This window comes from Adiantum capillus-veneris, chromosome 18 (genome assembly GCF_014529385.1).
Source record: "Adiantum capillus-veneris isolate H3 chromosome 18, ASM1452938v2, whole genome shotgun sequence".
NCBI lineage: Eukaryota > Viridiplantae > Streptophyta > Polypodiopsida > Polypodiales > Pteridaceae > Adiantum > Adiantum capillus-veneris.
Genome location: NC_140948.1, coordinates 73,541,649 through 73,567,587, shown reverse-complemented (window position 1 = coordinate 73,567,587; position 25,939 = coordinate 73,541,649). Strand labels below are relative to the sequence as shown.

General features: G+C 49.0%; 1 protein-coding gene across 1 annotated transcript in view; it reads right to left on the bottom strand.

Annotated features, from left to right (window-relative positions):
- LOC147435870 (uncharacterized) overlaps positions 1-25,939 on the bottom strand; it is a 48,724-nt gene that overhangs the window by 7,196 nt on the left and 15,589 nt on the right. The window contains exon 4 of the mRNA XM_086488789.1: positions 25,351-25,489. Within this exon, the coding sequence (XP_086344915.1) occupies positions 25,351-25,489 (139 nt within the window). The remainder of the gene's footprint in view (positions 1-25,350; positions 25,490-25,939) is intronic.

The following is a 25,939-nucleotide window of genomic DNA, read 5'->3' as shown; positions in this document are numbered from 1 at the left end:
ACAATCCTTTTTGCTATGTCCAGTTCCCAAACATTTAAAGCACAACTTTTCTTTTTTGGCTTTCTCAAACTCTTCCGTTGAGAGAGGACCTCGAGACCCCTTGGGCTTTTTGGAGGTCTCTGATGCAGTAGAGACATTTTTTCTTTTATGATGCACATGCTGTGGACGTGTTAAAACAGGTGTAGTGCCATGCACATGAGAACTATGCAATGCCCGATCATCGGGATCATCATGGATGTGAGCTTGCACTATTGCGTCCTCAAGTGTTTGTGGATCCTGGGTTTTAACGTGCTTCTTAAGCTCGGGAGTTAACCCACGGATGAACCCATGCACCTGTTGAAAGGTATCCATCCCTTCCAGCTTGAGGATCACATCTCGATAATGGGAAATATATTCCAATAATGTTTTATGCTGGCACATAGAACATTCGTCCCAGGTGGTCCAATTTCTATCCTTCTCATTGGTAGGTAGAAATTCCTTCCTGAAGACCGTCTCAAAAGCTGCCCAAGTCTGAGGTAGCATGCCCTTCTCCTTGAGAGACATCCACCATTTGTAGGCCTTGCCGTCCAAAGTTAGACTTGTCTGTAGCGCCTTGGCGGCATCCGGGGTACGTCTAAGGGCATGAATACCATCCCACTTACTGAGAAAAATATTCACGGTGTCCTTGTTTCACTCACGCTCTTCTCCCCGAAAAATTGGTGGCTTTGTATTTTTCAACAAATCGTCCACCTCTTTTTGGGTCAGAGAGTGCAGCGGACCCAGAGGAGGGCCTTGCCCAGCAGCCGGCCCTTGGCCTGGTGTGGAGCCGTGCTTCTGAATTGGATGACTAGCAGGGCCCGTGGCCTGCTGCCGCATATGCAATTTAATCAAATCGGATAATGCTGTGACATTCTGATTTAATTGTGCAAAATTCGTTTCAAGCACAGTCATGCGTGTTTGCAATGCACGGAAATCGTGCATGTCCAGCAACTCATACGTATCGTTTGTTGCCGTTGGGGCACGATTACTCTCCGTGAGAGGGACCATCCGCGTGGCATTGACAGACAAAACGGGTGCGGACTGCTCGAAATCAAATGCATGATGCATATCTATGTCCGAATCCATGTTGTGGACGTACTGTGCGAGAAAAGAAAGGAGAATACCTGAATTCCAACGAGCTCGTAGCCGTATGCAATAAGGAACTGTATAATTGCGCCTTTGATGGGGAAGATGCTGAATTCGAAAGCGAACTTCAATCCAAAAGGAAGAGTAACTTGAAAATAATGATCAATTCTGCAGCCAAAGATAAGCTTGAGAACATGAATCAAGGGATCTTCACCACCGAATTGGCTTGCATCGTATGCAAGAAGCCAAATCCGAAAATTTTGCCACCAATCGCTGGCTTTCAAAACTTTAGAAACCGAGTTGCAGCAGATTTGGACTGCAAAATTCGGAGAAATCCTCCGATGCGGAGAAGTATGCCGTAGCAATGGAATCCAAACCGCGCAGGACACGGCCCTTGGCCAAAACCCACAAGGGGTTATCGGGTGTGAACGGCCAACCCCTTAAGGGTTGTTATGAAAAAAAAATATCGAACCCTCTGTTGCAGAGCTCGCGGCCGACCTGCGCAGGCTTTGTGAGGAGCTACCTCGCGATGGCGAGGTCCCCTGAGACTGGGCAAGAAACGGGAGTTCTCTAACTCCCCCGCGCGCTCCCAGCGAGCTTCACAGCGGGCAAAACCGCGCAGGTCGAGATTGTGTGCCTCCTCGACTAGGAGCTCCTGCACACGCTGTGCGGCTTTGTTGTGTGGCTTCGTCTTCTTGCTCCTTGACTTGAGGTTGCATGCAACATGCAGCCCCCCAAAAAACGTGCCCCAGTGCTCCAAAATAGCCTGAAGCTCTAATACCAATGTAAACACCAAGGGACTGCCCTTCCTGGTCCATCCGCCCAACCTCCCTTTAATAGGCTCCTAGCCCCTTTCGGACCGCTTCCCATTGGCAGCCGGCCCTTGGCCGAGTCCGTGACCCCTTGGTTTGGCCCTTGGCCTGACATGAGGGGTAGATGTAGCGGATGGCAGATAGCTTGGAACCACCATAAGGCAAAGCATAATGGGACGAGGGTAGCTGGGAGAACGGCTACCGATGGTCCTCCAAACTGAGATGAAGCCTAAACGGGATGGGGAGACTCTGTAGTCGCGGGCTTCTCTATACCCTAGGAGACCAAGTGATTGTCTATCAAGCCGGCTCTTGGACCGCGACAGCAACATCACTAATAGTACTCGGGGTGACAGTGACAGTAATCGGTGATGTAACTGACAGCAAAACCGCTATGGAATGCGCGTGGGCGCATGAGGGACACACTTGAGCGATTATTGAAGCAAGCTCCTGAATAGATGCAAGATCATTGGCCTCTGTAAGCTGCATATGTAAAGTTTTGACCACTTTTTTAAGATCTTGCATCTGTCTGTTTAGAATTCTCATGCGATCTTGGTTCTGTGCAATCGATACATCCCTGTCCGTTGATCTCTGAATGTGACTGTAAATCTCCCTTTGCATGATGTCATACACTGCACAATGCAAGCCGTGAGTACCCTGCAAAGTAAGCGCTGTATCTGCAATACTCTGAATTGTTTTTCTATCTATCTCCAGAAATCTGTTCGCTTGGGCCAAAAAGTTGACGTAGGGGTCACCTTGCCCTGAAGTAGCTGCCTCTGCACTAGTAGACATGCTAGTGGTCGGGAGCCCTAGTGTGGCAACTGAAATTTGTGAGACTGAAACAATGACAATGGGCGGGGTGAATGTAGAGGTGGCCAAAGAAGTGGAGCTTGTAGCAGTTTGAGGAGCGGCAAAGGGAACTGGAACTTGAACCCCAGAAATTCTGACCTGAGACTCCGAGAAGGGCAAGGCAGATAAGTCTTCAATTGAATCTCTGTGTACTTTCGCCCTTTTTCGTGGGTGGCATGTCCCTTGTGGCTTCTTGGATGTACCCGTCTTGGCATTGTCATCATCTCTCTCTGCCTGAGTAGAAGCGGTGGCACTCACTGTCTTTTGCATACTCTGAACCACCTAATACATGATCGGAGCTGCATAGCAATTGAACTTCTTTGCCTTCCCTTTTCTCTGTGTCCGGAATCGCTTGGCCCTGTCTTGCAGAACCTTAAAGAGCAGGTGGTGAAAGGGTTATGGCAAACAGTGGCAAAGACAAAACCAAAAGCATCGCATACTACTGCGAACGACGGGGTGACTGCCTTGTCGGGTGACCACAGCAAGAAATAATACTATAGGAGGTAGTAGAGCTACTAATTCCGGAGATAATCTGCATATGAGTGCATCAAAAGCTCTTGCAAGCACTAGCAGTATCCTCAAGAGAGAGATTTGAGAATGTTTATATAGTAGGCAAAGGTACAGGCACATTTGTCATCCCCATAGCTCGCCCGACATCCTATACTGTAAGAGTCGCCCTGTTTAGCTTTGGAAAAGTGAGCAGCAACGTACCTAGATCGGCCTATGCTAGATGGTGGAGACCCAGGTGTACCAGCTCCTATTGAGAGTAAATATCCTTCAGTAATGGCGTGGGTACCTATAGGTGATAGACCATTAGCAATGGCATCTAAGAGCGAGCACCACATGGTCGAGGCACCTAGAGAGTTGCAATCTTTTTCAGGGGAGCTGCTGTTGACTGGGGCGAATCCGCTTCTGAATATTCTTCAGTAGACAACATAAGCTAGGCGCATACACCAGAAGAAGAGGCTGATGTTTCCTGCTCGGACTGATGTTGTTGCTCTTTATTTCTTGTGAGAATCATGATGTTGTAAAGAAATGACATCAAATACCACTAAGTATGATCATTTTCAATCATTGAGATCCATCAATAGTTGTTTCCAAAAGTATATCCACAAAAGCTTAAATACTTTCCATTCCTTGAGTAGACTGCTAAATATCCATCCACGTTCAGCTAATACTCGAATCAATCTGGACCATACGGTGCATACAGGAACCCACGATGGAGTCTCTATAGAAGATGCCAACTTGTGTAGGGGACGGCGAGGAGACCACAGATACCTGGCAGCTGCAATGGTGCTTTGCCTTGCTGGACTCTGCTAAGCACAGGTTTAGAGACTGGCTGCGTTCCTTACTCTGCTCTACGCACAGGTGTAGAGGTTGGCCGCATTCAAAAAGGCGACGACTACCCAGTACGTGATTGTTTCTCTCTTAATAATCTATGCTTTGCAGACTTAAGCTTAAAAAAACAAAAAATCGACGTTGGATTAAAATTGTAACTAATGGCGAATGGCGAATGGCGAACCGTTGGTGCAACCAAAGTTGGTCTGAGCTGGAAAGTGTGCAATGCAAAGCTATGAGTGCATATAGGTGCAGGGCCAAGTGTTAAAGCAGGTGCAAAAGACTTGGGTGAGCACGTGTTTGTGGAATGTATGTCTAAGGTGGTTCCATAGGCCCGAAAGGCTCCAAAACGGGGCAATTAGGATGACAGGTAAAAGTGCCTGAAGTGCTATGTTTGTGGCCTAGGATGTGGTGTTCGAGATGCTTTATGAGCCGGTCCAGATGGTTCCTCAAACAGAGCCACGGTGCAAAAGTTATGCTAGTTCAAAGTTGGAAGGTCTTGCAGATTCCCGACAGATAGGGCAGATGGAGACAAGTGGTCAGAGCTGGCTTCAACGGACGGATGTGAAGAGCTCATTACATGGAGCATGTTGGTCTTTTTAGATCGACAATTGGAGTCCTGGTTGCCAAGTTATGGTCACTGGAAGATTTACCGGGGGCCAGGTGTGGGCCAAATTGATCACTTTTGAAGTCATGCGATCTGGAAGTTTTTTGGGCCCGAACATGTTTCAGCACGTAGTAGGCATCACGTGAAGTCAACAAGAACTGACGGTGCACCAATCGGAGTCACGGTGACCAGGTTATGCCAGGCTGAAGTTGGGATCCGATTAGGGTGGGTGCATATGTTTTTCCCAGATTTTGGGCTCTTGTTTCAAGGCCTTAGCGAGGTCGACATGCGGTGCAGATTAAGGGGATTGAAGACGGAAACCGGCTCTACCGGCCGGGCTTTATGGCTAGGGCATGGGATTCCTGAGCACCAGGCACTGTTTGGATGCTGACGTGGCAAAGGTGCCCACGGGCGTTCTCACGGCCCTAAGAGGGCCACCCATTTTGAAAGCAAGGAGGTAGGGACCCCCCCCCCCAGCAACCTCGCTAGAGCTCGGGGAGGGAGGTGTTAAGTGCACTAAAGGAGAAGTTGAGAGAGAATGTAAAGTGCAAGCTCGCTCAGCCGCGGGCTCATCTTTTGGGCCATGTGGTCTCCCACAATGGCATTGAAGCAGATCCAAAGAAGGTGAAAGATTTGGTTTTGATGGAACCCCCTACTAATGTGACAGGTTTGGCCTCTTTTGTGCACAACCTCAAGTATTTGGCTAGGTTTTTTTGGATGCTTTCGCAGTATGTGTATCCCCTTCAGAAGTTAAGCCGGCAAGTTCACAATTTCAAGTGGACAGAAGATGCGCAGGTAGCATTTGACAGGGTGAAGGAGATCATAGCCCATCTTTGCTGACGGGACCAGCCCATCTTCTGGTCCCCAGTACTTTGTCGATCTTCTTTCTCTCTCTCTCTCTCTATATCAATTGGCTTCATTATTAAATGATGAATTCTATTTATCAGAGTATATTTGATATTGTTATGCGCTCCCGTTTGTGAAACAGACAGCAACCTCTCTTTCTCTCGATTCGACCGAAGAGTAAGAGAGGTAAATCTATTCAAGATAGATCATTTTTTTACGCAAGTGACCACATCAAAGACATGAGCAGTTCAATAAGCATTTTTGGTAGGGACTACTTTTTGCAGGTCATGCGCCAGTGATTCTTAGTTTGTCACATAGACAGTGGAGTGGCAATCTCATGTTACCCATCTTGGAGAGGATTTTGTTGGATACAAAGCTCAAGAGCAGGTTGTGGTGCTTTCGATAGTGAGTCTGGACACATCGGGCGACTCTACTGCTAGAGCCGCCACTGGCCTTGTGGAGCTTAGTCGTTTCTTCCTCCAGGAGTCGGCACAGCCCGCTTGGCTGTGGCCCGATAGGAGGAGAAGCGGCTCCGGTGGGGCATTGCTCCCTTACGGCGGATGCACGAGCAACACCCCAAGTACCCCTCGGATGGAAGAACAGATGCAGTAGGCTCGACAACGGCTGATTACCATTGAGGAGCGGCACCGCAAGTTTTCCTTCCATCCATCATCAGGCATCTCAGTGGACTCAGGTAGGAGACAAAGTTACTGGTGACCCTCATCATGCACATACCAGTGTTTGCTAGTTGAGGAGATTGGATGGGTCTATTGCCACAGAGCATCACAAACCGGGCACCACGTGCCAATAGAAAAGAACAAACTGAACAGACTTTTAGCACTTCAATAACAATTGAATTGAAAGAGAGAGAGAGAGCACACACGACATGGAGTGGTGGAATTCCACCCCAAAGATTATTGGCCCCAAACCTTGGTGCCCCTTTCGGTATTTCTTATTTCTTTATATTGCATCATCAAAGTACAAGCCGGTACTCCATCCTTTGCACCTTCGACCAGAAGCATGCCCGAGAATGAGCCCATGGCCTCATATATAAAGGCCCTAGGCTCAAAAGCAATTTACATGAAAAGCCTTAAACTCAAAAGCGTATGGTTCAAAAGTATCATGTCCAAAAGCTGCTAGCACAAATCAAAGAAATCCGTGCAGTCTGCCACGTCAACAGTCAGCGAGAAACGTGGGATTTCGTACAGTCTACCACATCAGCAATCAGCGTGAAACGCAGGATTTTGTACACTCTGCCACGTCAGCAAGCCAACGCAAAATCCGGAGTTCCGTACAGTTTGCCACGTCATCTTCTTTTACTGCTTCTGCTTCTTAGGGTTAAGGCCCCTCGGCCGGTAGCTCCGTCCTTCAGTGACTTGACACGTCAGCAATTTGTGACATCCCCCCTTCTTGCAAGAGAGTAATCGTCCGCGATTACAGCATATCTGCAAAACAACTCAAGTTAGCTCAAAATTTCTGAGAGACATTCCGAGGGACAATCCGAGGAACAATCAGCTTGCTCTTTTTGTTAAGGAGTTGGCTTCTCCTTTCGTCCAAATCGAAACTCTTGATATTCCGGGGTAGTAAAATTAGCCAGCACACCCAGATCGCGTTGATCTTCTGCCGGTGTCTTGATGCACTAAAATTACATACCCAGGCAATCTCATCCAATTAGGAATATTCAGTGGTTGGCACATCACAATGCAACACAAATGCTCACATATGCATGTTACAAGACATAGAAACATAAAGTCCCCGATGAACACTCCCCCCACAAATAACCATCGAGGTCCAAGCCATGAGGAGTTCAACGACTCCCTCATCACTTCTCCCACAAATGACCTAAAAAGGTCCGGGCCTTGAGATATAGAGGCGTTTTACAAACAACCACCCTAGGCCCACACCGCAGCCTGCGTTGTTTGGAGGTGTTGAGAGTAACCACTGCTCACACTTCTTAATACTCCCCCCGCAAAAACCATCCAGGTCCAGGCCATGAGTAACAACAACAATACTCTCCTATAAATAAACACAAGGGTCCGAGCCATGAATGAAAACAGCACCTTTCAATCATTCAATACTCCCCCCGCAAATAACCACAAGGGTCCGGGCCATTAGTAAGAACAAGCATTCTCAAACATCATTTCTCACTACTCTACCAGGCAGTAAAATCATCAAGCATTCCAACCAGTATTAAAACCAGAGTCAAACAATTCAAATCGGCACCAAGACAGGTTCAAAACAGATACCGTCCATTTCAAACAAATTCCAAACACGATCACCAAACAAGTTCTCAAACAGAACTCAAACTTGAAAAGCAATCTCGACATCAGCCGAGCTCGAAAAGTCGACTAACTTTCCATCTTGAAGCCTACACCAAAAAAATTAGGGCTAGGTTCCTTCCATAAGGTCGTAGCTGACCACATCATGGTCCATCATCTCTTGGACAAGTAGTGTTCCTCTGGCGGCGATGGTAGTCCCAAGCCATAGCAATCACATCAGACCTCCAAGGTCATCAGCTCGTGAACACTGTGACATAAAAACGCGTTTCATGCAGATGAAACCCCGAAACCTATGAAACGTTTTGCCGAAACGCATGAAACGGACAGGCATTTTTTATGAAACGTTTAAAATTGGGGCTTTTTTTCCAGAAACTTTGTTCAATAGAAGTACTTTGCTAAATGAATCAATGATGCATTAGTTATGATTCATGAAACTAGTGGCTGTGTTTTAACTTTCATCAATACTGAACGTCTCTTTGATCGTGCTCGCTTGAAGTCGCTTCTAAGAAGTGAGCACGTCTCTCTCTCTCTCTCTCTCTCTCTCTCTCTCTCTCTCTCTCTCTCTCTCTTCTCTTGTGGACATTAAAGTCTAGAGTCATGTGTGCTACATTGTATACATATTTATCATATTTTATTAATATATAATTTAATGTCGTTTATGAAACCTGTTTCATGTTTTTGACGCTATGAAACGAAACGTTTCAAAACCTCAAAACCCCCAAAGGACCGAAACCACGAAACGTTTCATGTCACACTGCTCGTGAAGAGACATCTACTGAGAGATGTCGAGAAATTTCAAGTTATAATCTGCTAGGGTTTCCATGGCAAGCATTTCAAGATACCCCACTTTGCCAGAAGTTGCACTTCGAAGGAAGATGTTAGAAACCATATAACTTCGGCAAATTTTTTCTTGAAAGCTTGCCAAGTCCTTGGAGTGTGCGGCTTGGTAGCTACAGACATCAACATTTGCATGGCACTTCTTTTGAGAAAAACAGTGACTCCAAACAAATATTGGATCCTTCTCTTGCAAGTGATTTTTTTGGCTTATGCCTTGTAAGACATGAACGGTGAAGACGAGAGAGCACCCGATGTGTGATGAAGTAAGGGTGGAAGTGGCTACTAAGTCCGGGGTCGGGACCCGAAGATACTTCAAATAAAATTTCAATAGCCTCTAGTTTACTCTAGTTTTGTAGGACCGGTATGCTTTCAGAAAAGCACACGCCTAATGCTCTGATACCATTGTCACAAGCGGGCAAGCACGTGCCAATAGAAAAGCACAGACTAAACAGACTTTTAGCAATTCAATAACAACTGAACTGAAAGAGAGAGAGAGCACACGCGACACGAAGTGGCAGAATTCCACCCTAGAGAGTATTGGCCCCAAACCTTGGCGTCCCTTTCACTATTTCTTTATATTGCATCATCAAAGTACAAGCCGTTCCATCCTCTGCACCTTCGTCCAGAAGCATGCTCGAGAATGAGCCCATGGCCTCATATTTAAAGACCCTAGGCCCAAAAGCAGTTTCCATGAAAAGCCTTAAACTCAAAAGCGTCTAGTACAAAAGCATCTTGTCCAAAAGCTACCAACACAAATCACGGAAATCCGTACAGTGCCACGTCATCACCTCTCAGCGCAAATCACAAAAATCCGTACAGTCTGCCACGTCAACAATCATCGTAAAGCGTGGGATTCCATACAATCTGCCTCGTCAGAAGTCAGCGTGAAACGCGAAATTCCGTACAGTCTGCCACGTCAGCAAGCCAGTGCGAAATCCGGAGTTTCGTATAGTTTGCCACATCATCTTCTTCTACTGCTTCTGCTTCTTAGGGTTTAGGCCCCTCGGCCGGTAGCTCCGTTCTTCAGTGACTTGACACATCAACAGTTTGTGACAGAACCCGATGATATGTGTGCAATTGCTACTAACTTTGACCGTGAATTGCTTTTGTAGTGCATACCATGTCATTTTCCACACTAGGAAGATGCCAAATAGCATGAGCGAGGGTTTGATTTATCTTATCCCCAAGGAAGGGGGCTCTTTGGACAAGATTCTGCAGTGGCGGCCCATCACCATTTGCAACTCGGCCTAGAAAATTCTAGCAAAGACTTTGAGTTTGAGAATTCGATCGTTACTTGAGACCATCATACATGAGACACAAACAAGTTTTGTCAAGGAGCATAGCATCCTTCACAACATTTTCACCTTTTGGGAGGCAACTGCTCTCCCTCATCTCCGAGGAGAGGATCTTGTGGAACTCTTTCTCGACTTTGAGAAGGCTTATGACAGAGTTGACAGGCCTTCCTTAAGGGCACTATGTGCCGGATGGGCTTTTCAGATGCATGGATTAGAGGGGTGTCGGCACTCTACAGGTGTGCGCACAGTCAGGTGTTGTTGGCAGGGGGAAGAGGGGAACGTTTTATGCTCACACGGTCAAGACGACACGGCTGCCCTCTTGCCTCCTTCCTGTTCCTTTTCTACGTTGAGGCAATGAGTAAATTATTGACTTCACAAGAGGTTGGTTTGCGTGGACTACAGCTACCTATTCGGAATATGAGCTTTTGGAAACTAAGTATGCTGATGACTCGGGCATGTTTCTGGAGGGACGGGAGGCCAATTTGCACAAGTGTGAGCAGTCTCTGGAGGTGTTCTGTTGTGCGTCGGAAGCATCGACTAACCTGCGGAAGACAATAGCTTTCTCGGTTGGCGGTGCTCCCACGTCCTACTGGTCACCTGGAGAGGGCTTTAGGTGGATCCTCCCAGGGACACCAGTTCGATACTTGGGTTGCAGGTCAGTTTGATTTGTCACCAAAACAACAAATTGCTCCTCTCCTCCCATCAATCAGGAGGATTGGAGTTCGGCACGTGGTACTATGTGGTACATCACGACTTGCTAGAATTTCTCCAGTTCTCACATCAGCCAATTGGAGAGGTTGATGAGGAACTTTTTGTGAGACACACATTTTGCTCGGGCCAAAGTTTCCTGGCAAGTCATTACTTTACCTTGCTCTCAGGGAGAGTTGGGGATCATCGACCGGCCACGGCAAAGTAGAGCCCTGCATGGGAAGCTCATTGTCAGAGGTCTCCTTCCAGGGATGGGAGGACCGTTTTGCTTTGAGTCTACTTCGGTCTTGGGAGCAGCTACGAAGTGGCCTTGACACCACCAGCCCACATGCATTGAGGAGCGCTTGTGGCAACCACTTACATGGGAACCCCTTGGCTAGCACACAGTGAGGTCACATGGTTGGTAGCCGACCTCATGTCTCTTGGGGTCCCATAGCGAAGGGTCCAATCCGCACTTTTGGGGACGGGTTACAATTTATAGCACTTCTTGAGGAGATTCAGAGCCTTCAGTTGCGAGACATGAGGGGGGTGCAGAGCATGTGTCAAGATATTGTAGAGGCTATACCAGTAGAGTGGCACACCTCTCTCGAGACGGCAGCTCCTTGCTGGATGGGGGCTTTCACTCGACTGGAGGTCCTCATTGCAGTTAGGGCTTCCTCAAACACAGGTTTCTGCATGTTCTTTGAGGTTCAGAGAGAGGGCCGCCTCCAAAGAGTCACTACCGAAGCCACCACAGGTGACCAAGTGTTGCTTTCAGCGGATCCAAGTTGTGGGCATCAGTGGGAGGACTTGTGTATTAGACCCCGATCCGTCACCTCTTGAGTCAGGACACTGGCGATTATGAGTTTGGGAGAGCCACCCTCTGGTGCGAGTGCAATGGGACCTGGGGCAGTGGTTTTGGCGGGATCCTTTTACTCCAACCAATCACCAAAGGACCCCTTTTTTCAGTACACAGCACAGCTGGGACGTCACATACTGACAGCGCAGAGAGAGGCTCTTCCTACTGCAGCGGATCATTGGCAGGAGGAGGGTCTCACAACCGAGTTCTTGGCAGATTTTTGGGGGTGCCTGTGGGACAGCAGACAGCTGAGGAGAGTCACTATGTTCCAGTGGCTAGTTGCCCATCCAGCTACAGCAGTTGGGAATTGGTTGGCTGCACAGTGGCCACTCTACGGTATGTACCACCTGTGACCATCCACTAGGTCTGAGCTGAGCGTGCTACCAGCCAGTATCTGTATATGGTGCATTGAGAGTACACTAGTTCAGCTGAGCATTGAGTTTACGATGTTCTTTCCTTTCTGGTCTTATAGTCGTCATTTCGTTGTGACTTTCTTTAGCTAGTTATGGACATTGTGGCTCTTTTCACAAAGAGATTTCTTGTGCACATTACACTGAGGAAAAAGCATCACATGGTTTTACTTCTATAGCTATCTCAAGTCGTTGTGGAGTGCTAAAGCAGTCTCAAGCATGCAGAGATAAGTAGTTGACTGACTCTTTCCAACTGTTACTTGGGAATCTCGTGTGGACAATGCACAAGTGTTCTGGCCATTATTGAGAAAAAGCGCACCTGACTACATCAACCTGTTGGTCATAAATTAAGGTTAGAGGCATGCCATTTCAAGTCCGAAAGTCACATGCACACGAGGTCCAATGTGCAACCAGAACTTTAGAAACCCACAAGAATGGAGAGACTATCCATAAGTTGCAAAAACATGTGGATGATGAGCATTTGACTTTATTTTGGAGATTAAAAAAGCATCACTACCATTTGCACAACCTTGCGAATACTTGACTGTAACAGAGCAAAGACTAACAGCATATAACTTTGACATTCGTTTTCATGCCGCTTGAAATCGCTGGGCTTGTTTAAGCTCACGACATAAGTTGTCCAACCATGAACAAAAACTAAGACATTGAATAATAAGCTGGAAAGGCTTACATGAATAAGAAAAAGTCGATGATCTTTCTCACATAAATAAGAGAGAAGGTTGGACCAAGAGCTGCATCAAGTTGTTTAGTGTTTACCAAAAAGTTACATGTGCGAAGCACTCGCTGCTGCTGTACACTGCCCTCCCCCTCGCCCCTTGCCCGCTCGCGCCAGCCCGCCCCCTCTGCCCCTCCCGCTACCCGCTCGCGCCAGCCCACCCCCTCCGCCACTCCCGCTGCCTAAACCCGCTCCCCCTCAGCCCGCCGGTGTCACTGCCCCTGCCCGCCTCCCCTCAGCCCGCAGCCCGCCTCCGCCGCTCTCCTCCCCTTTGCGCACCTTTAAAACCCCCCCCCCCCCCCCCCCCCCCCTTCACACAAGGCCTCGCTCTGTTCAGCCCTGCAGTGGTGTTCTTGCTGCGACGCTACTCCCCGGGTTTTGCAGGTGTTTGTCTTCGTGCACCCCGCCTTTCCACCACAGCAGCAGACACAGATGGAGGCTCATGCTCCGCCCCAGAAGCCCCCTCGCCCGACCCAGCTGAGCCCACCATCCAACTTGCTCTTTCACCGACAGAGCAAGCGAGCCTCGCAGCAGAGGTGGAGCGCCTCCAGGCGAGCTCCGTCATCTGCAAGATTCTCGGCACCAGACCCTGCAGAGGAGAGCTGCGTGTCTTCTCCAGGCCCGCCTTCTCGCAGAGGTGGGCAAGATCTTGGACGTTCATATCCTCGGACGAGGCTACTATCAGATCGAGTTTGAGACCTCCGAGATGGCGTCCAAGGTCATCGCCATGAGCCCCTTGACCATCCGAGCAGTTCGAGCCCACTTTCGACAGTGCGGACATGGTTTTGACCCTGCTTCAGATGTTCTCGCAGAGGAGGCAGACATTCCCATCTCCGTCTGCTTTCCTGGTTTGCGGAGGGAGTACCTACCACTTTTGTCCAGGATAGGCTCAGCGATTGGGACTGTCCTGGAGACACCTCGCACAGCAGCCTCAGTAGCTGCCAAGGCGGCGGACATTCCCTTAGTTCGCGTTCTGGTTAGGGACACTCACACTCTCCCGAAGGTCATCCTATTTCCTCGTGTGAGTGGGGGTTGGTTTAGACAGAGCGTGGAGTATTCGGGCCTCCCGAATCAGTGCTCCATTTGTCGACAGATGGGCCATCTTGCGAAGGCCTGTCCACGGAGGAGGCCCCGACCTACACCACAGACCCAACCCCAACCTGCAAGGGCTGGCCAGCAGCCACAGGCAGAGACACAGAGCACATGGGCAGAGCCACCCTCCGAGCCTGGGACTCCAACGGAGGAGGAATGGTGGCAGGTTCGTGGTCGACGACGACAGGGGCCACAGCGACAGCCTGGCACTCAGGGTGGTCCCCAGGCGCCTGCCCAGCAGCAGTGGGTTCCCACGGGGAACGGATTTGGTCCTCTTGAGCAAGATGAGTTCCGTGCTCCAACCCCCACCTCAGCTTCACCATCGACAGCGCCCCCTCCCTCCGAGTTCCCCCCCTCCTCATCAACCCCCCCCCCCCCCCCCTCCGCCGCCTCGCCCCTCTCCTCCCCCACCTCCCCCTACTCCTACACCCCCCCCCCCCCCCCCTCCCACTCCAGTTCCACAGTCGACCCAGGGGGCAAGGCCATCCCCGGCTGCTAGGAGATCCCTTGGCAGCGCCTTTGCCACGAGTCGCTTGGCGAGAGAGGGACAGCCTTTCTTGCGACCCCCTCTACAGGTAGAGACGTCTCCCTTTGCAACAGTCCCTTGAGGTCTGACGAGCTTCAACATTCGGCGTCGATGGGACTTCTTTGCCTACGACTTTACACGCTTTCCCGGCTACTCCTCACCAGACCTTGAGGCAGCCTGCTTCAGGGTTCATTTCTGTTCCTTGCAGATAGGGGGATAGAGGCCTTGGACTCAGTGGTTGGCTTCTCTTTTCCCCTTTGCGGGCGGCAGGGACCAGACTGAGTGGACTCTCGACTTAGTGTTGGAGTGGCTCCAAACACAGGCCCTAGAGTTCTCTCACCACATGGGAGACCTAGGAGTTACAGACATGCTTCAGACTCTGTGGCCTTTGGCCAAGTTTGTTGTGACCCCTCCAGATGCAGCAGGATGTAGACACATTGTGGTTCACTTCTTTGCTGATACACAGTGCCCGCCATGCTATGTACACATTCATGAGGACTTCTGGACAAAGAAGGTTGCTTTACGCATGGCTCGGTCTACTTGGGATTGGGCCAGGCAGTCTTTGCAGTCACGCCTATCTAGAGGACGCTTGGATGCAGATTACTCCCCATCCAAGCTAGCCTCGAAGATAGCACGTTTATCTGCTGCGGCAGCATCTGTTCTCTCTCGCTCCCCATGAGGATCGTCTCATGGAACATGCAGGGATTAGGTCGGCCCCAGTTTCAGCGTCAGAGGGGCCGACTGTGTCAGGAGCTTCAGCGTTGCCTTGTGGGTGGAGCGATTGATCTCCTTATGCTACAGGAGCACCATCTGTGTGAGAGCCGCATTAGACGATGTGGTCAGCTCTGCGTGGACGATATGATACTTTTTGGTCAGCTGCTTTTGGACCTGGAGGCATCTAGGGTGGGGTATGTATGACTATTGCGGATTCTTTGCAACAGGCCATTGTGGGCAGAGGGATTATTGTGTTAGGCAGGGCTCAGTGGATCATTATGCAGGTTCAAGGTTGGCTTGTATGCTTCCTGAACATATATGCGCCCAATGTGGCGAGTCTGGTCACAGATTGTTGAGTCTCTGCCGCAGGCAAAGCAGTGGTGCATAGGGGGTGACTTCAACATGTTGGAGGACCCTTCTGACAGGATTGGTGGTAGCCATGCTACTGTGCATGGAGTTGAGCTGTCCCTTGGGAGAGGTTTTGTATGACTTTGAGGGTTTCGGATGTGTGGCAGCACTCTAGCTTTGTGAGGCCCCCAGACAGCCTAGCCTTCTCTCGTTCGGACCGCAGAGTGGGAGGAGTGAATCTATCACGGATAGATCGCTTCTACACTAGTGACCATTTCTGTGACTTGGGTGGGACAGTCGGCATTCTGGCAGGGACTTCCTTCTCGGACCATGCACCAATGATCCTCAGAGTGGCAGATAGGCAGAGGAGGGGGAGCACGATGCTTCGCATCTCTGAGAGGGTCTTGCTGAACTCTGCACTCAGAGAGCAAGTAGAGGCTCTTTGGACAGAGAGCTTGGACAGGCAGGATTCTCCTGCTGACAGAGTGGCCTAAGGACTAGCTCAGCTTAGTCGTTTCTATCTCCAGGAGTCTTTGGCTCGCTTGGCTACAGCGAGAGAGGAGGAGCAGCGTCTCAGACGGGGCGTTGCTTCCTTGCAGAGGATGCAGGAGCACCATCCAGATAGTCCTTGGTTGGAGGAGTAGTTACAGCATGCTCGCCAGGATCTTGTTAGCACAGAGGAGCAGCGCCATGAGTTTGCTTCATAATTACCGGTGAACGCCCCCTAGCCCCCGTTCCGGCGTTCCGGGGGGCAGTTCCCTTCCCGAACGTTCCGGAACGTCTCGGAATGTCTGACGTTCCGGGTGGCCAATGCAAACCGGAACGGCCGTTCCGGAACGTTCCGAAACGCCCCCGGACCGTTCCGGAATGCCCCTGGAACGGCCAACGGCTACAAACAAATTTGGCAAAAATTGAAAAAATTGAAGTAAATGTTTGGGCTTCTTTTGAAAGTGTGCAAGGCCTCAAGGACTCATAAAATGCACCCCCCTCCCCCTTTCTCTTCACAAGCTAATCCTCAAGGCTCAAGCTCTCTCCCTCTCACTCTCAAGATCTCTCCCTCTCAAGACTCACTCTCTCAAGGCTCAAGGCTTCAAGCCTTCAAGCTCTCTTCCTCTCCCTCCCACTCTCTCAAATCTCTCCCTCTCCATCTCTCTCTCTCTCTCTCTCTCTCTCTCTCTCTCTCTCTCTCTCATCATCTAGTCATAGCAAGGTTGAATGGTCTTCAAAACGAGTTTTTTGTGAGTATTAGAGTCAAAGCACTCTAATACTCCTTGTATTTAAACACAAGGAGCTAAAAATTGCACTATTTGGGTGTTTTTTATACCTCCCGTTCCGCGACATTCCAGTTCCGAACCCCTAGCCGTTCCCCCGTTCCGCGGGGATCCCGTTGCCGTTCCCGTTCCGCGTTCCGGGTAACTATGGTTTGCTTTGCATCAACAGGCATCTCAGTGGACGCAGGTGGGTGACAGAGTGACTGGTGCTTTCTTCGAGGCAGTGGGACCTCGACATACGCATGCCAAGGTCAGTCAGTTGAGGAGGCCCGACGGGTCAGCTGCTTCTGAGCCAGAGGACATGCGTGCAGTTGCTACTGACTTTTATCGTGAGTTACTATCTGCAGAGCCTCAGTCAGAGCGGTAGGATGCATGCAGGGAGCAGGTGTGGGCACAGATGCCTTGCCTTGTGACTGAGGAGATGCGTCAGAGGCTTGAGCTGCCACTTCAACTTGAGGAGTTACACACGGCTCTTAGTGAACTCCCCCGTGGTAGCTGTCCAGGTGAGGATGGCTTAACTTCCAGTTTTTTCTTCAGATCTCTGTAGTGCTTTTCAGTACATCTTGCACATAGGAGAGATGCCTGACAGCCTGAGTGAGGGTCTGATCTACCTCATTCCCAAGGAGGGTGGCTCCTTGGATGAGATTCGGCAGTGACGCCCCATCACCATCCTCAACTCAGGCTACAAAATTCTTGCCAAGGCTCTGAGTTTGAGGATCCAACCACTTCTAGAGAGCCTTATACATGGGACTCAGACAGGTTTTGTCAAGCAGCGCAGTATCCTTGACATCTTTATTTTTTGGGAGGCTTCTGCCCTAGGGCAGCTACGTGGTGAGGATCTGGTGATTCTTCTTCTCGACTTTGAGAAGGCCTACGACAGAGTTGACTAGGACTTTCTGGAGCACACTCTACGTAGGATGGGCTTCTCAGATGCTTGGATCAGAGGGGGTCAGCTTTGTACAGACGGGCACACAGTTTGGTACTTCTGTCAGGCGGTAGAGGTGATCGTTTCATGCTCACACATTCAGTCAGACAGGGCTGCCCTCTTGCCCCCTTCCTCTTTTTGTTCTATGCTGAGGCGATGAGCAGGTTTTTGGTGTCGCAGTAGGTTGTTTACGGGGCTTAGCACTCCCTATTCGGAGAAATGAGCTACTGGACGCTAAGTTTGCTGACGACTCGGCCTTGTACTTGGATGGCCAAGAGGCCAACCTTCACAGGTGTGAGCAGGCTCTAGAGACCTTCTGTTGTGCATTTGGCGCACTGATCAAATGGAGAAAGATAGTTGCTTTCTCGGTTGGTGGTGCTCCTGTGCTTGATTGGATGCCAGGTGAGGGTTTCAGGTGGATTCCCCCAAGGACTGCAGTTCGGTACTTGGGCTGTCAGGTTGGTTTGAACTTGTCTCTCGAGCAGCAGATTGCTCCCCTCCTCCTATCTATCAGGAGGAAGTTGCTACATTGGAGCTCCGCACGACTTTCTTTGCCTGGTAGAGTTGTAGTGGCCAACCAGGTGTTGTTGGCTACTATGTGGTACATCACTTCTTGTTGGATCTTCTCGAGTTCTTGTATCAGCCAGGTAGAGAGGCTGATCAAGAACTTCCTTTGGTCAGGGCGTGACACTCAGATAGCCCGGGCCAAAGTGGCTTGGCAGGTCATCACTCTTCCTTGTTCACATGGAGGGCTTGGGATCATAGACCCAGCACAGCACAGCACAGCAGAGCCCTTCTTGGAAAGTTCATCGTAAGAGGACTTCTTCCAGGAGAGGAGCCCTGGAAGGAGTTCTTGCTGCAACGGCTTCGTGCTAGGGTGCCTCAGGCAGGAGGCCCCTCGCGACCTTAGAACAGATGGATCTTCACAGAGATACATAGACTTGGTTTGAGCACGAGACTAGAGGACCGCTTCGTTGTGAGTTTGCTTCGATCTTGGGAGCACTTGCGGCGAGGCTTGGAGCAACGGCAACCTACTTGCACGGAGGAGCGTCTGCGACAGCCCCTTGTTTGGAACCCCATGGTTAGCACTTAGAGAGGCCACTTGGTTGGTGGTCGGCCTCATGTTTCCTAGGGTCCCATGGCAGCGGGTCCAGCACGCTCTTTTGGTGACTAGTTACAGTTTTCAGGCTTGTCAGAGGAGCTGCAGGGCTTTCAGCTACAGACAATGAGAGGGGTGCAGAGCATGTGCCAGGACATCTCAGAGGCAGTACCAGCTGAGTGGCTCACACCTCTCGAGCCAGCAGCGCCTAGATGGATGGGAGCCTTCATTCGGGCTTTCTCAGATACTATTCCCTCCTTGTTTTTCGAGTTACAAAGTAAGGGACGCTTACAGCGAGTTGCAGTAGAGGCCCCGCAGGTGGCAGAGTGCTGTTTTCAGAGGATCCGAGTGGTGGGCATCTGTGGGAGGACTTGTGTCATCGATCCTGACCCAGCAGCTTTTGAGTCTGGACATTGGAGACTATCGGCTTGAGAGTGTTGTCCACTGGCACGAGTACAGTGGGGTCCTGGAGAGTGGCTTTGGAGGGACCCTTTCTCTTCTATAGACCACCCAGGTGTCCCTTTCTTTCAGTACACTGTTCGACTGGGACATCACATACTGGCAGCACAGAGAGAGGCTCGCCCTGCTACAGCACCTCATTGGCAGGCAGAGGGTCTCACAACTGAGTTCTTGGCAGCTTTTTGGGAGAGGTTGTGGGACTCCAAACAGCCGAGGCGAGTCACTTTGTTTCAGTGGCTGGTCGCACACAGAGCTACAGTAGTTGGGAGTTGGCTTGTGCATAGTGGTCTCTTGGCCGCATGTGCAGCTTGTGACCATCTTATGGAGAGTCAGCGTCACTGTCTTTGGGGCTGTCGTTTGGCACAGCAAGTGTGGCTTCGTGTTCTTCGGCTGATGCTTGCTCTTTCCACGGCTCGGCAGTACACTTGAGGGAAAGCTGCTTGGTCCACTCTCACGGGCCCGGCACTTCAGTTTGAGCTATCTTCCACCAGCAGCATGATAGTGATGCAAGGGCGGCGACCTACACTCAAGCCTGCCACAGAGCTTACTCCACAGGAGTGGTGCAGTGAGAGAGAGGAGTGCTGGGAGCTCATCAGTGGCCTGACACTCTTGGTCCATCTGGCAGGCCCACTGCTTCTGCATCTTTGAGGCTTGCCCAGTACCACCAGCAGAGACTGTTCGCGATCTTTGGCTAGAGCTGATCCACACTCTCAGAGGACAGCTCGAGAGACTCCAGGGCAGCTCCGACCGCATGCGGGAGCGGGGGAGCGCAGAGAGGCATTCCTTCGACTCTGGCGTCCTGGGCCTTTCTTCAGCATGGTCCAGGGTGTACTCAGATGGCACTACCGTCCACCTGTGTGGCTTTTCCCTCCTCCCATTTTTTGATTTAGCCTCATTGTATATATGGTGTTTTATCATTGGGAGAGTCTCCCCATCATGGTTGTTGTAGCCCTCTCTCGAAGAGGTGGTTGTAGCCCTATGGGCAGTTTCATTAACTGATCTTTTTCTCGGAAAAAAAAAGTTGTTTAGTGTTCAAAGACAGAATGCCCTTCTCAAAAAGGTCCTCAGCCTCTTGAAAACCTTTTCCAACAGGACAAAAAAAGTACAACAATAAAGCTTCAACAACAGATTGAAAAATTAATGGTGAGGACGAAAATCCGTATCATGTCCAAAAGCTGTCAGCACAAATCACGGAAATCCGTATAGGGCCACATCAGCACTTGTCAGCGCAAATTACGGAAATCCGTACAGTCTGCCACGTCAACAGTCAGCGTGAAACACGGGATTCCGTACAGTCTTCCACATCAGCAATCAACGTGAAACGCAGGATTTTGTACAGTCTGCCACGTCAGCAAGCCAACGCAAAATCCGGAGTTCCGTACAATTTGCCACGTCATCTTCTTCTACTGCTTCTGCTTCTTAGGGTTTAGGCCCCTCGGCCGGTAGCTCCCTCCTTCATTGACTTGACACATCAGCAATTTACATCCCCCCTTCTCGCAAGAGAGTAATCGTCCGCGATTACAGCATATCTGCAAAACAACTCAAGTTAGCTCAAAAATTTTCGAGAGACATTCCGAGGAACAATCAGCTTGCTCTTTTTGTTAAGGAGTTGGCTTCTCCTTTCGTCCACATCGAAACTCTTGATATTCCGGGGTAGTAAAATTAGCCAGCACACCCAGATCGCGTTGATCTTCTGCCGGTGTCTTGATGCACTAAAATTACATACCCAGGCAATCTCATCCAATTAGGAATATTCAGTGGTTGGCACATCACAATGCAACACAAATGCTCACATATGCATGTTACAAGACATAGAAACATAAAGTCCCCGATGAACACTCCCCCCACAAATAACCATCGAGGTCCAAGCCATGAGGAGTTCAACGACTCCCTCATCACTTCTCCCACAAATGACCTAAAAAGGTCCGGGCCTTGAGATATAGAGGCGTTTTACAAACAACCACCCTAGGCCCACACCGCAGCCTGCGTTGTTTGGAGGTGTTGAGAGTAACCACTGCTCACACTTCTTAATACTCCCCCCGCAAAAACCATCCAGGTCCAGGCCATGAGTAACAACAACAATACTCTCCTATAAATAAACACAAGGGTCCGAGCCATGAATGAAAACAGCACCTTTCAATCATTCAATACTCCCCCCGCAAATAACCACAAGGGTCCGGGCCATAAGTAAGAACAAGCATTCTCAAACATCATTTCTCACTACTCTACCCGAGAGTAAAATCACCAATCATTCAAACCAGTATTAAAACCAGAGTCAAACAATTCAAATCGGCACCAAGACAGGTTCAAAACAGATACCATCCATTTCAAACAAATTCCAAACACGATCACCAAACAAGTTCTCAAACAGAACTCAAACTTGAAAAGCAATCTCGACATCAGCCAAGCTCGAAAAGTCGATTGACTTTCCATCTTGAAGCCTACACCAAAAAAATTAGGGCTAGGTTCCTTCCGTAAGGTCGTAGCCGACCACAACATGGTCCATCATCTCTTGGACAGGTAGTGTTCCTCTGGCAGCGATGGTAGTCCCAAGCCATAGCAATCACATCGGACCTCCAAGGTCATCAGCTCGTGAAACACATCTACTAAGAGATGTCGAGAAATTTCAAGTTATAATCTGTTAGGGTTTCCATGGCAAGCATTTCAGGATACCTCACTTTGCCAGAAGTTGCACTTCGAAGGAAGATGTCAGAAACCATATAACTTCGGCAAAATTTTTTGGCTTGGTATTTATAGACATCAACATCTGCATGGCACTTCTTTTGAGAAAAAGAGTGACTCCAAACAAATATTGGATCCTTCTCTTGCAAGTGATCTTTTTGGCTTAATGCCCCCGAACATACTTCAAATAAAATTTCAGTAGCCTCTAGTTTACGCTAGTTTTGTAGGACCGGTATGCTTTCAGAAAAGCACACGCCTCATGCTCTGATACCACTGTCACAAGCGGGCACCACGTGCCAATAGAAAAGAGCAGACTAAACAGACTTTTACCACTTCAATAACAACTGAACTGAAAGAGAGAGAGAGAGAGCACACGCGACACGGAGTGGTGGAATTCCACTCCAGAGAGTATTGGCCCCAAACCTTGGCGCCCATTTCAGTATTTCTTTACATTGCATCATCAAAGTACAAGCCGTACTCCATCCTCTGCACCTTTGTCCAGAAGCATGCCCGAGAATGAGCCCATGGCCTCATATTTAAAGACCCTAGGCCCAAAAGCAGTTTACATAAAAAGCATTAAACTCAATAGCGTCTAGTACAAAAGCATCTTGTCCAAAAGCTGCCAACACAAATCACGGAAATCCGTACAGTGCCACGTCATCACCTCTCAGAACAAATCACAAAAATCTGTAGTCTGCCACGTCAGCAATCATCGTAAAGCGTGGGATTCCATACAGTCCGCCTTGTCAGCAGTCAACGTGAAACGCGAAATTCCGTAAAGTCTGCCACGTCAGCAAGCCAGTGAGAAATCCGGAGTTTCGTATAGTTTGCCACGTCATCTTCTTCTACTGCTTCTGCTTCTTAGGGTTTAGGCCCCTCGGCCGGTAGCTCCATACTTCAGTGACTTGACACGTCAACAGTTTGTGACACAGAACTCGATTATATGTGTGCAATTGCTACTAACTTTGACTGTGAATTCCTTTTGTAGTGCATACCATGACATTTTCCACACTAGGAAGATGCCAAATAGCATGAGTGAGGGTTTGATTTATCTTATCCCCAAGGCAGGGGGCTCTTTGAACAAGATTCTGAAGTGGCGGCCCATCACCATTTGCAACTCAGCCTAGAAAATTCTAGCAAAGACTCTGAGTTTGAGAATTTAACCGCTACTTGAAAGCATCATACATGAGATACAAACAAGTTTTGTCTAGGAGCATAGCATCCTTCACAACATTTTCACCTTTTGGGAGGCAACTACTCTCGTTCATCTCCGAGGAGAGGATCTTGTGGAACTCTTTCTCGACTTTGAGAAGGCTTATGACAGAGTTGACTAGGGCTTCCTTAAGGGCACTATGTGCCGGATGGGCTTTTCAGATGCATGGATTACGGGGGTGTCGGCACTCTACAAGTGTGCCTACAGTCAGGTGTTGTCGACAGGGGGAAGAGGGGAACGTTTCATGCTCACACGGTTAAGACGACACGGCTGCCCTCTTGCCTCCTCCTTCCTTTTCTATGTTGAGGCAATGAGTAGATTATTGACTTCACAAGAGGTTGGTTTGCGTGGAGTGCAGCTACCTATTCGGAGAGATGAGTTTTTGGAAACTAAGTATGCTGATGACTCGTGTATGTTTCTGGAGGGACAGGAGCCCAATTTGCACAAGTGTGAGCAGTCTTTGGAGGTGTTCTGTTGTGCGTCGGAAGCATCGACTAACCTGCGGAAGACAGTAGCTTTCTCGGTTGGCGGTACTCCCACGTCCTAATGGTCGCCTATAGAGGGCTTTAGGTGGATCCTCCCAGGGACACCAGTTCGATACTTGGGTTGCAGGTCAGTTTGGATTTGTCACCAAAACAACAAATTGCTCCTCTCCTCCCATCAATCAGGAGGATTGGAGTTCGGCACGTGGTACTATGTGGTACATCACGACTTGCTAGAATTTCTCTAGTTCTCGCATTAGCCAGTTGGAGAGGTTGATCAGGAACTTTTTGTGAGACACGCATTTTGCTCGGGCCAAAGTTTCCTGGCAAGTCATTACTTTACCTTGGTCTCAGGGAGCGTTGGGGACCATCGACCGACCACGGCAAAGTAGAGCCCTCCTTGGGAAGCTCATTGTCAGAGGTCTCCTTCCAGGGATGGGAGCACCGTTTTGCTTTGAGCCTACTTTGGTCTTGGGAGTAGCTACGAGGTGGCCTTGACACCACCAGCCCACATGCATTGAGGAGCGCTTGCGGCAACCACTTACATGGCAAACCTTTGGCTAGCACATGGTTAGGTCACATGGTTGGTAGCCGACCTCATGTCTCTTGGGGTCCCATAGCGAACAGTCCAATCCGCACTTTTGGGGACTGGTTACTATTTATAGCACTTCTTGAGGAGATTCAGAGCCTTCAGTTGCGAGACATGAGGGGGGTGCAGAGCATGTGTCAAGATATTGTAGAGGCTATACCAGCAGAGTGGCACACCTCTGTCGAGACGGCAGCTCCTTGCTGGATGGGGGCTTTCACTCGATTGGAGGTCCTTATTGCAGTTAGGGCTTCCTCAGGCACAGGTTTCTGCATGTTCTTTGAGGTTCAGAGAGAAGGCCGCCTCCATAGAGTCACTACCGAGGCCACCACAGGTGACCATGTGTTGCTTTCAGCGGATCCAAGTTGTGGGCATCAGTGGGAGGACTTGTGTAATAGACCCTGACCCGTCACCTCTTGAGTCAGGACACTGGCGGTTATGGGTTTGGGAGAGCCACCCTCTGGTGCGAGTGCAATGGGACCTGGGGGAGTGGTTTTGGCGGGTTCCTTTTACTCCAACCAATCACCTGAGGACCCCTTTTTTCAGTGCACAGCACAGCTGGGACGTCGTCAGTAATTTTTCAGTAGCTGTATATGGTGCATTGAGAGTACACGAGTTCAGCTGAGCATTGAGATTACCATGTTCTTCCCTTTCTGGTCTTACAGTCGTCGTCATTTCGTTGTGACTTTCTTTAGCTAGTTATGGACATTGTGGCTCTTTTCACAAAGAGATTTCTTGTGCACATTACACTGAGGAAAAAGCATCACACGGTTTTACTTCTATAGCTATCTCAAGTTGTTGTGAAGTGCTAAAGCAGTTTCAAGCATGCAGACATAAGTAGTTGACTGACTCTTTCCAACTGTTACTTGGGAATCTCGTGTGGACAATGCACAAGTGGTCGGGCCTTGAGAAAAAGTGCACCTGACTACATCATCCTGTTGTAGGTCATAAATTAAGGTTAGAGGCATGCCATTTCAAGTCCGAAAAGTCACATGCACACGAGGTCCAATGTGCAACCAGAACTTCAGAAACCCACAAGAATGGAGAGACTATCCATAAGTTGCAAAAACATGTGGATGATGAGCATTTGACTTTATTTTGGAGATTAAAAAAGCATCACTACCATTTGCACAACCTTGCGAATACTTGACTGTAACAGAGCAAAGACTAACAGCATATAACTTGGAGATTCGTTTTCATGCCGCTTGAAATCACTGGGCTTGTTTAAGCTCACGACATAATTTGTCCAACCATGAACAAAAACTAAGACATTGAATAATAAGCTGGAAAGGCTTACATGAATAAGAAAAAGTCGATGATCTTTCTCACATCAATAAGAGAGAAGGTTGGACCAAGAGCTGCATCAAGTTGTTTAGTGTTCAAAGACAGAATGCCCTTCTCAAAAAAGTCCTCGGCCTCTTGAAAACCTTTTCCAACTAGACAAGAAAAGTACAACAATAAAGCTTCAACAACAGATTGAAAAATTAATGGTGAGGACCTGACCAAGCACCCTGAAATTGCTAGCAGAGTGTTTGGAGCAACCTTTGACAATGGCATTTAACACTGTTGCATAATATGCAACAGGAGCTATTCTAAAAAGGAACAGAATCAAAATTTCAACATTAAAGGCGATCCTTTTGCTAACAAATTGCATAAATTCACCAGAAACTTGATACCTAGCACAAACAGGACAAGGTTCTTTCTTCAGTAACCTCATTGAAATTACAAAAAATCAGCCAATCAGTTGATAACCTAATTTCACAACAGACAACAATGTTAAGATGTAGCACTGCTCTATGGCCATGGTCACACAAAATAAGGAAAAAGACGTGACCATACTATATTCCAAGACGTCGTGATAATGCACATGATAACCTGAAAGAAAT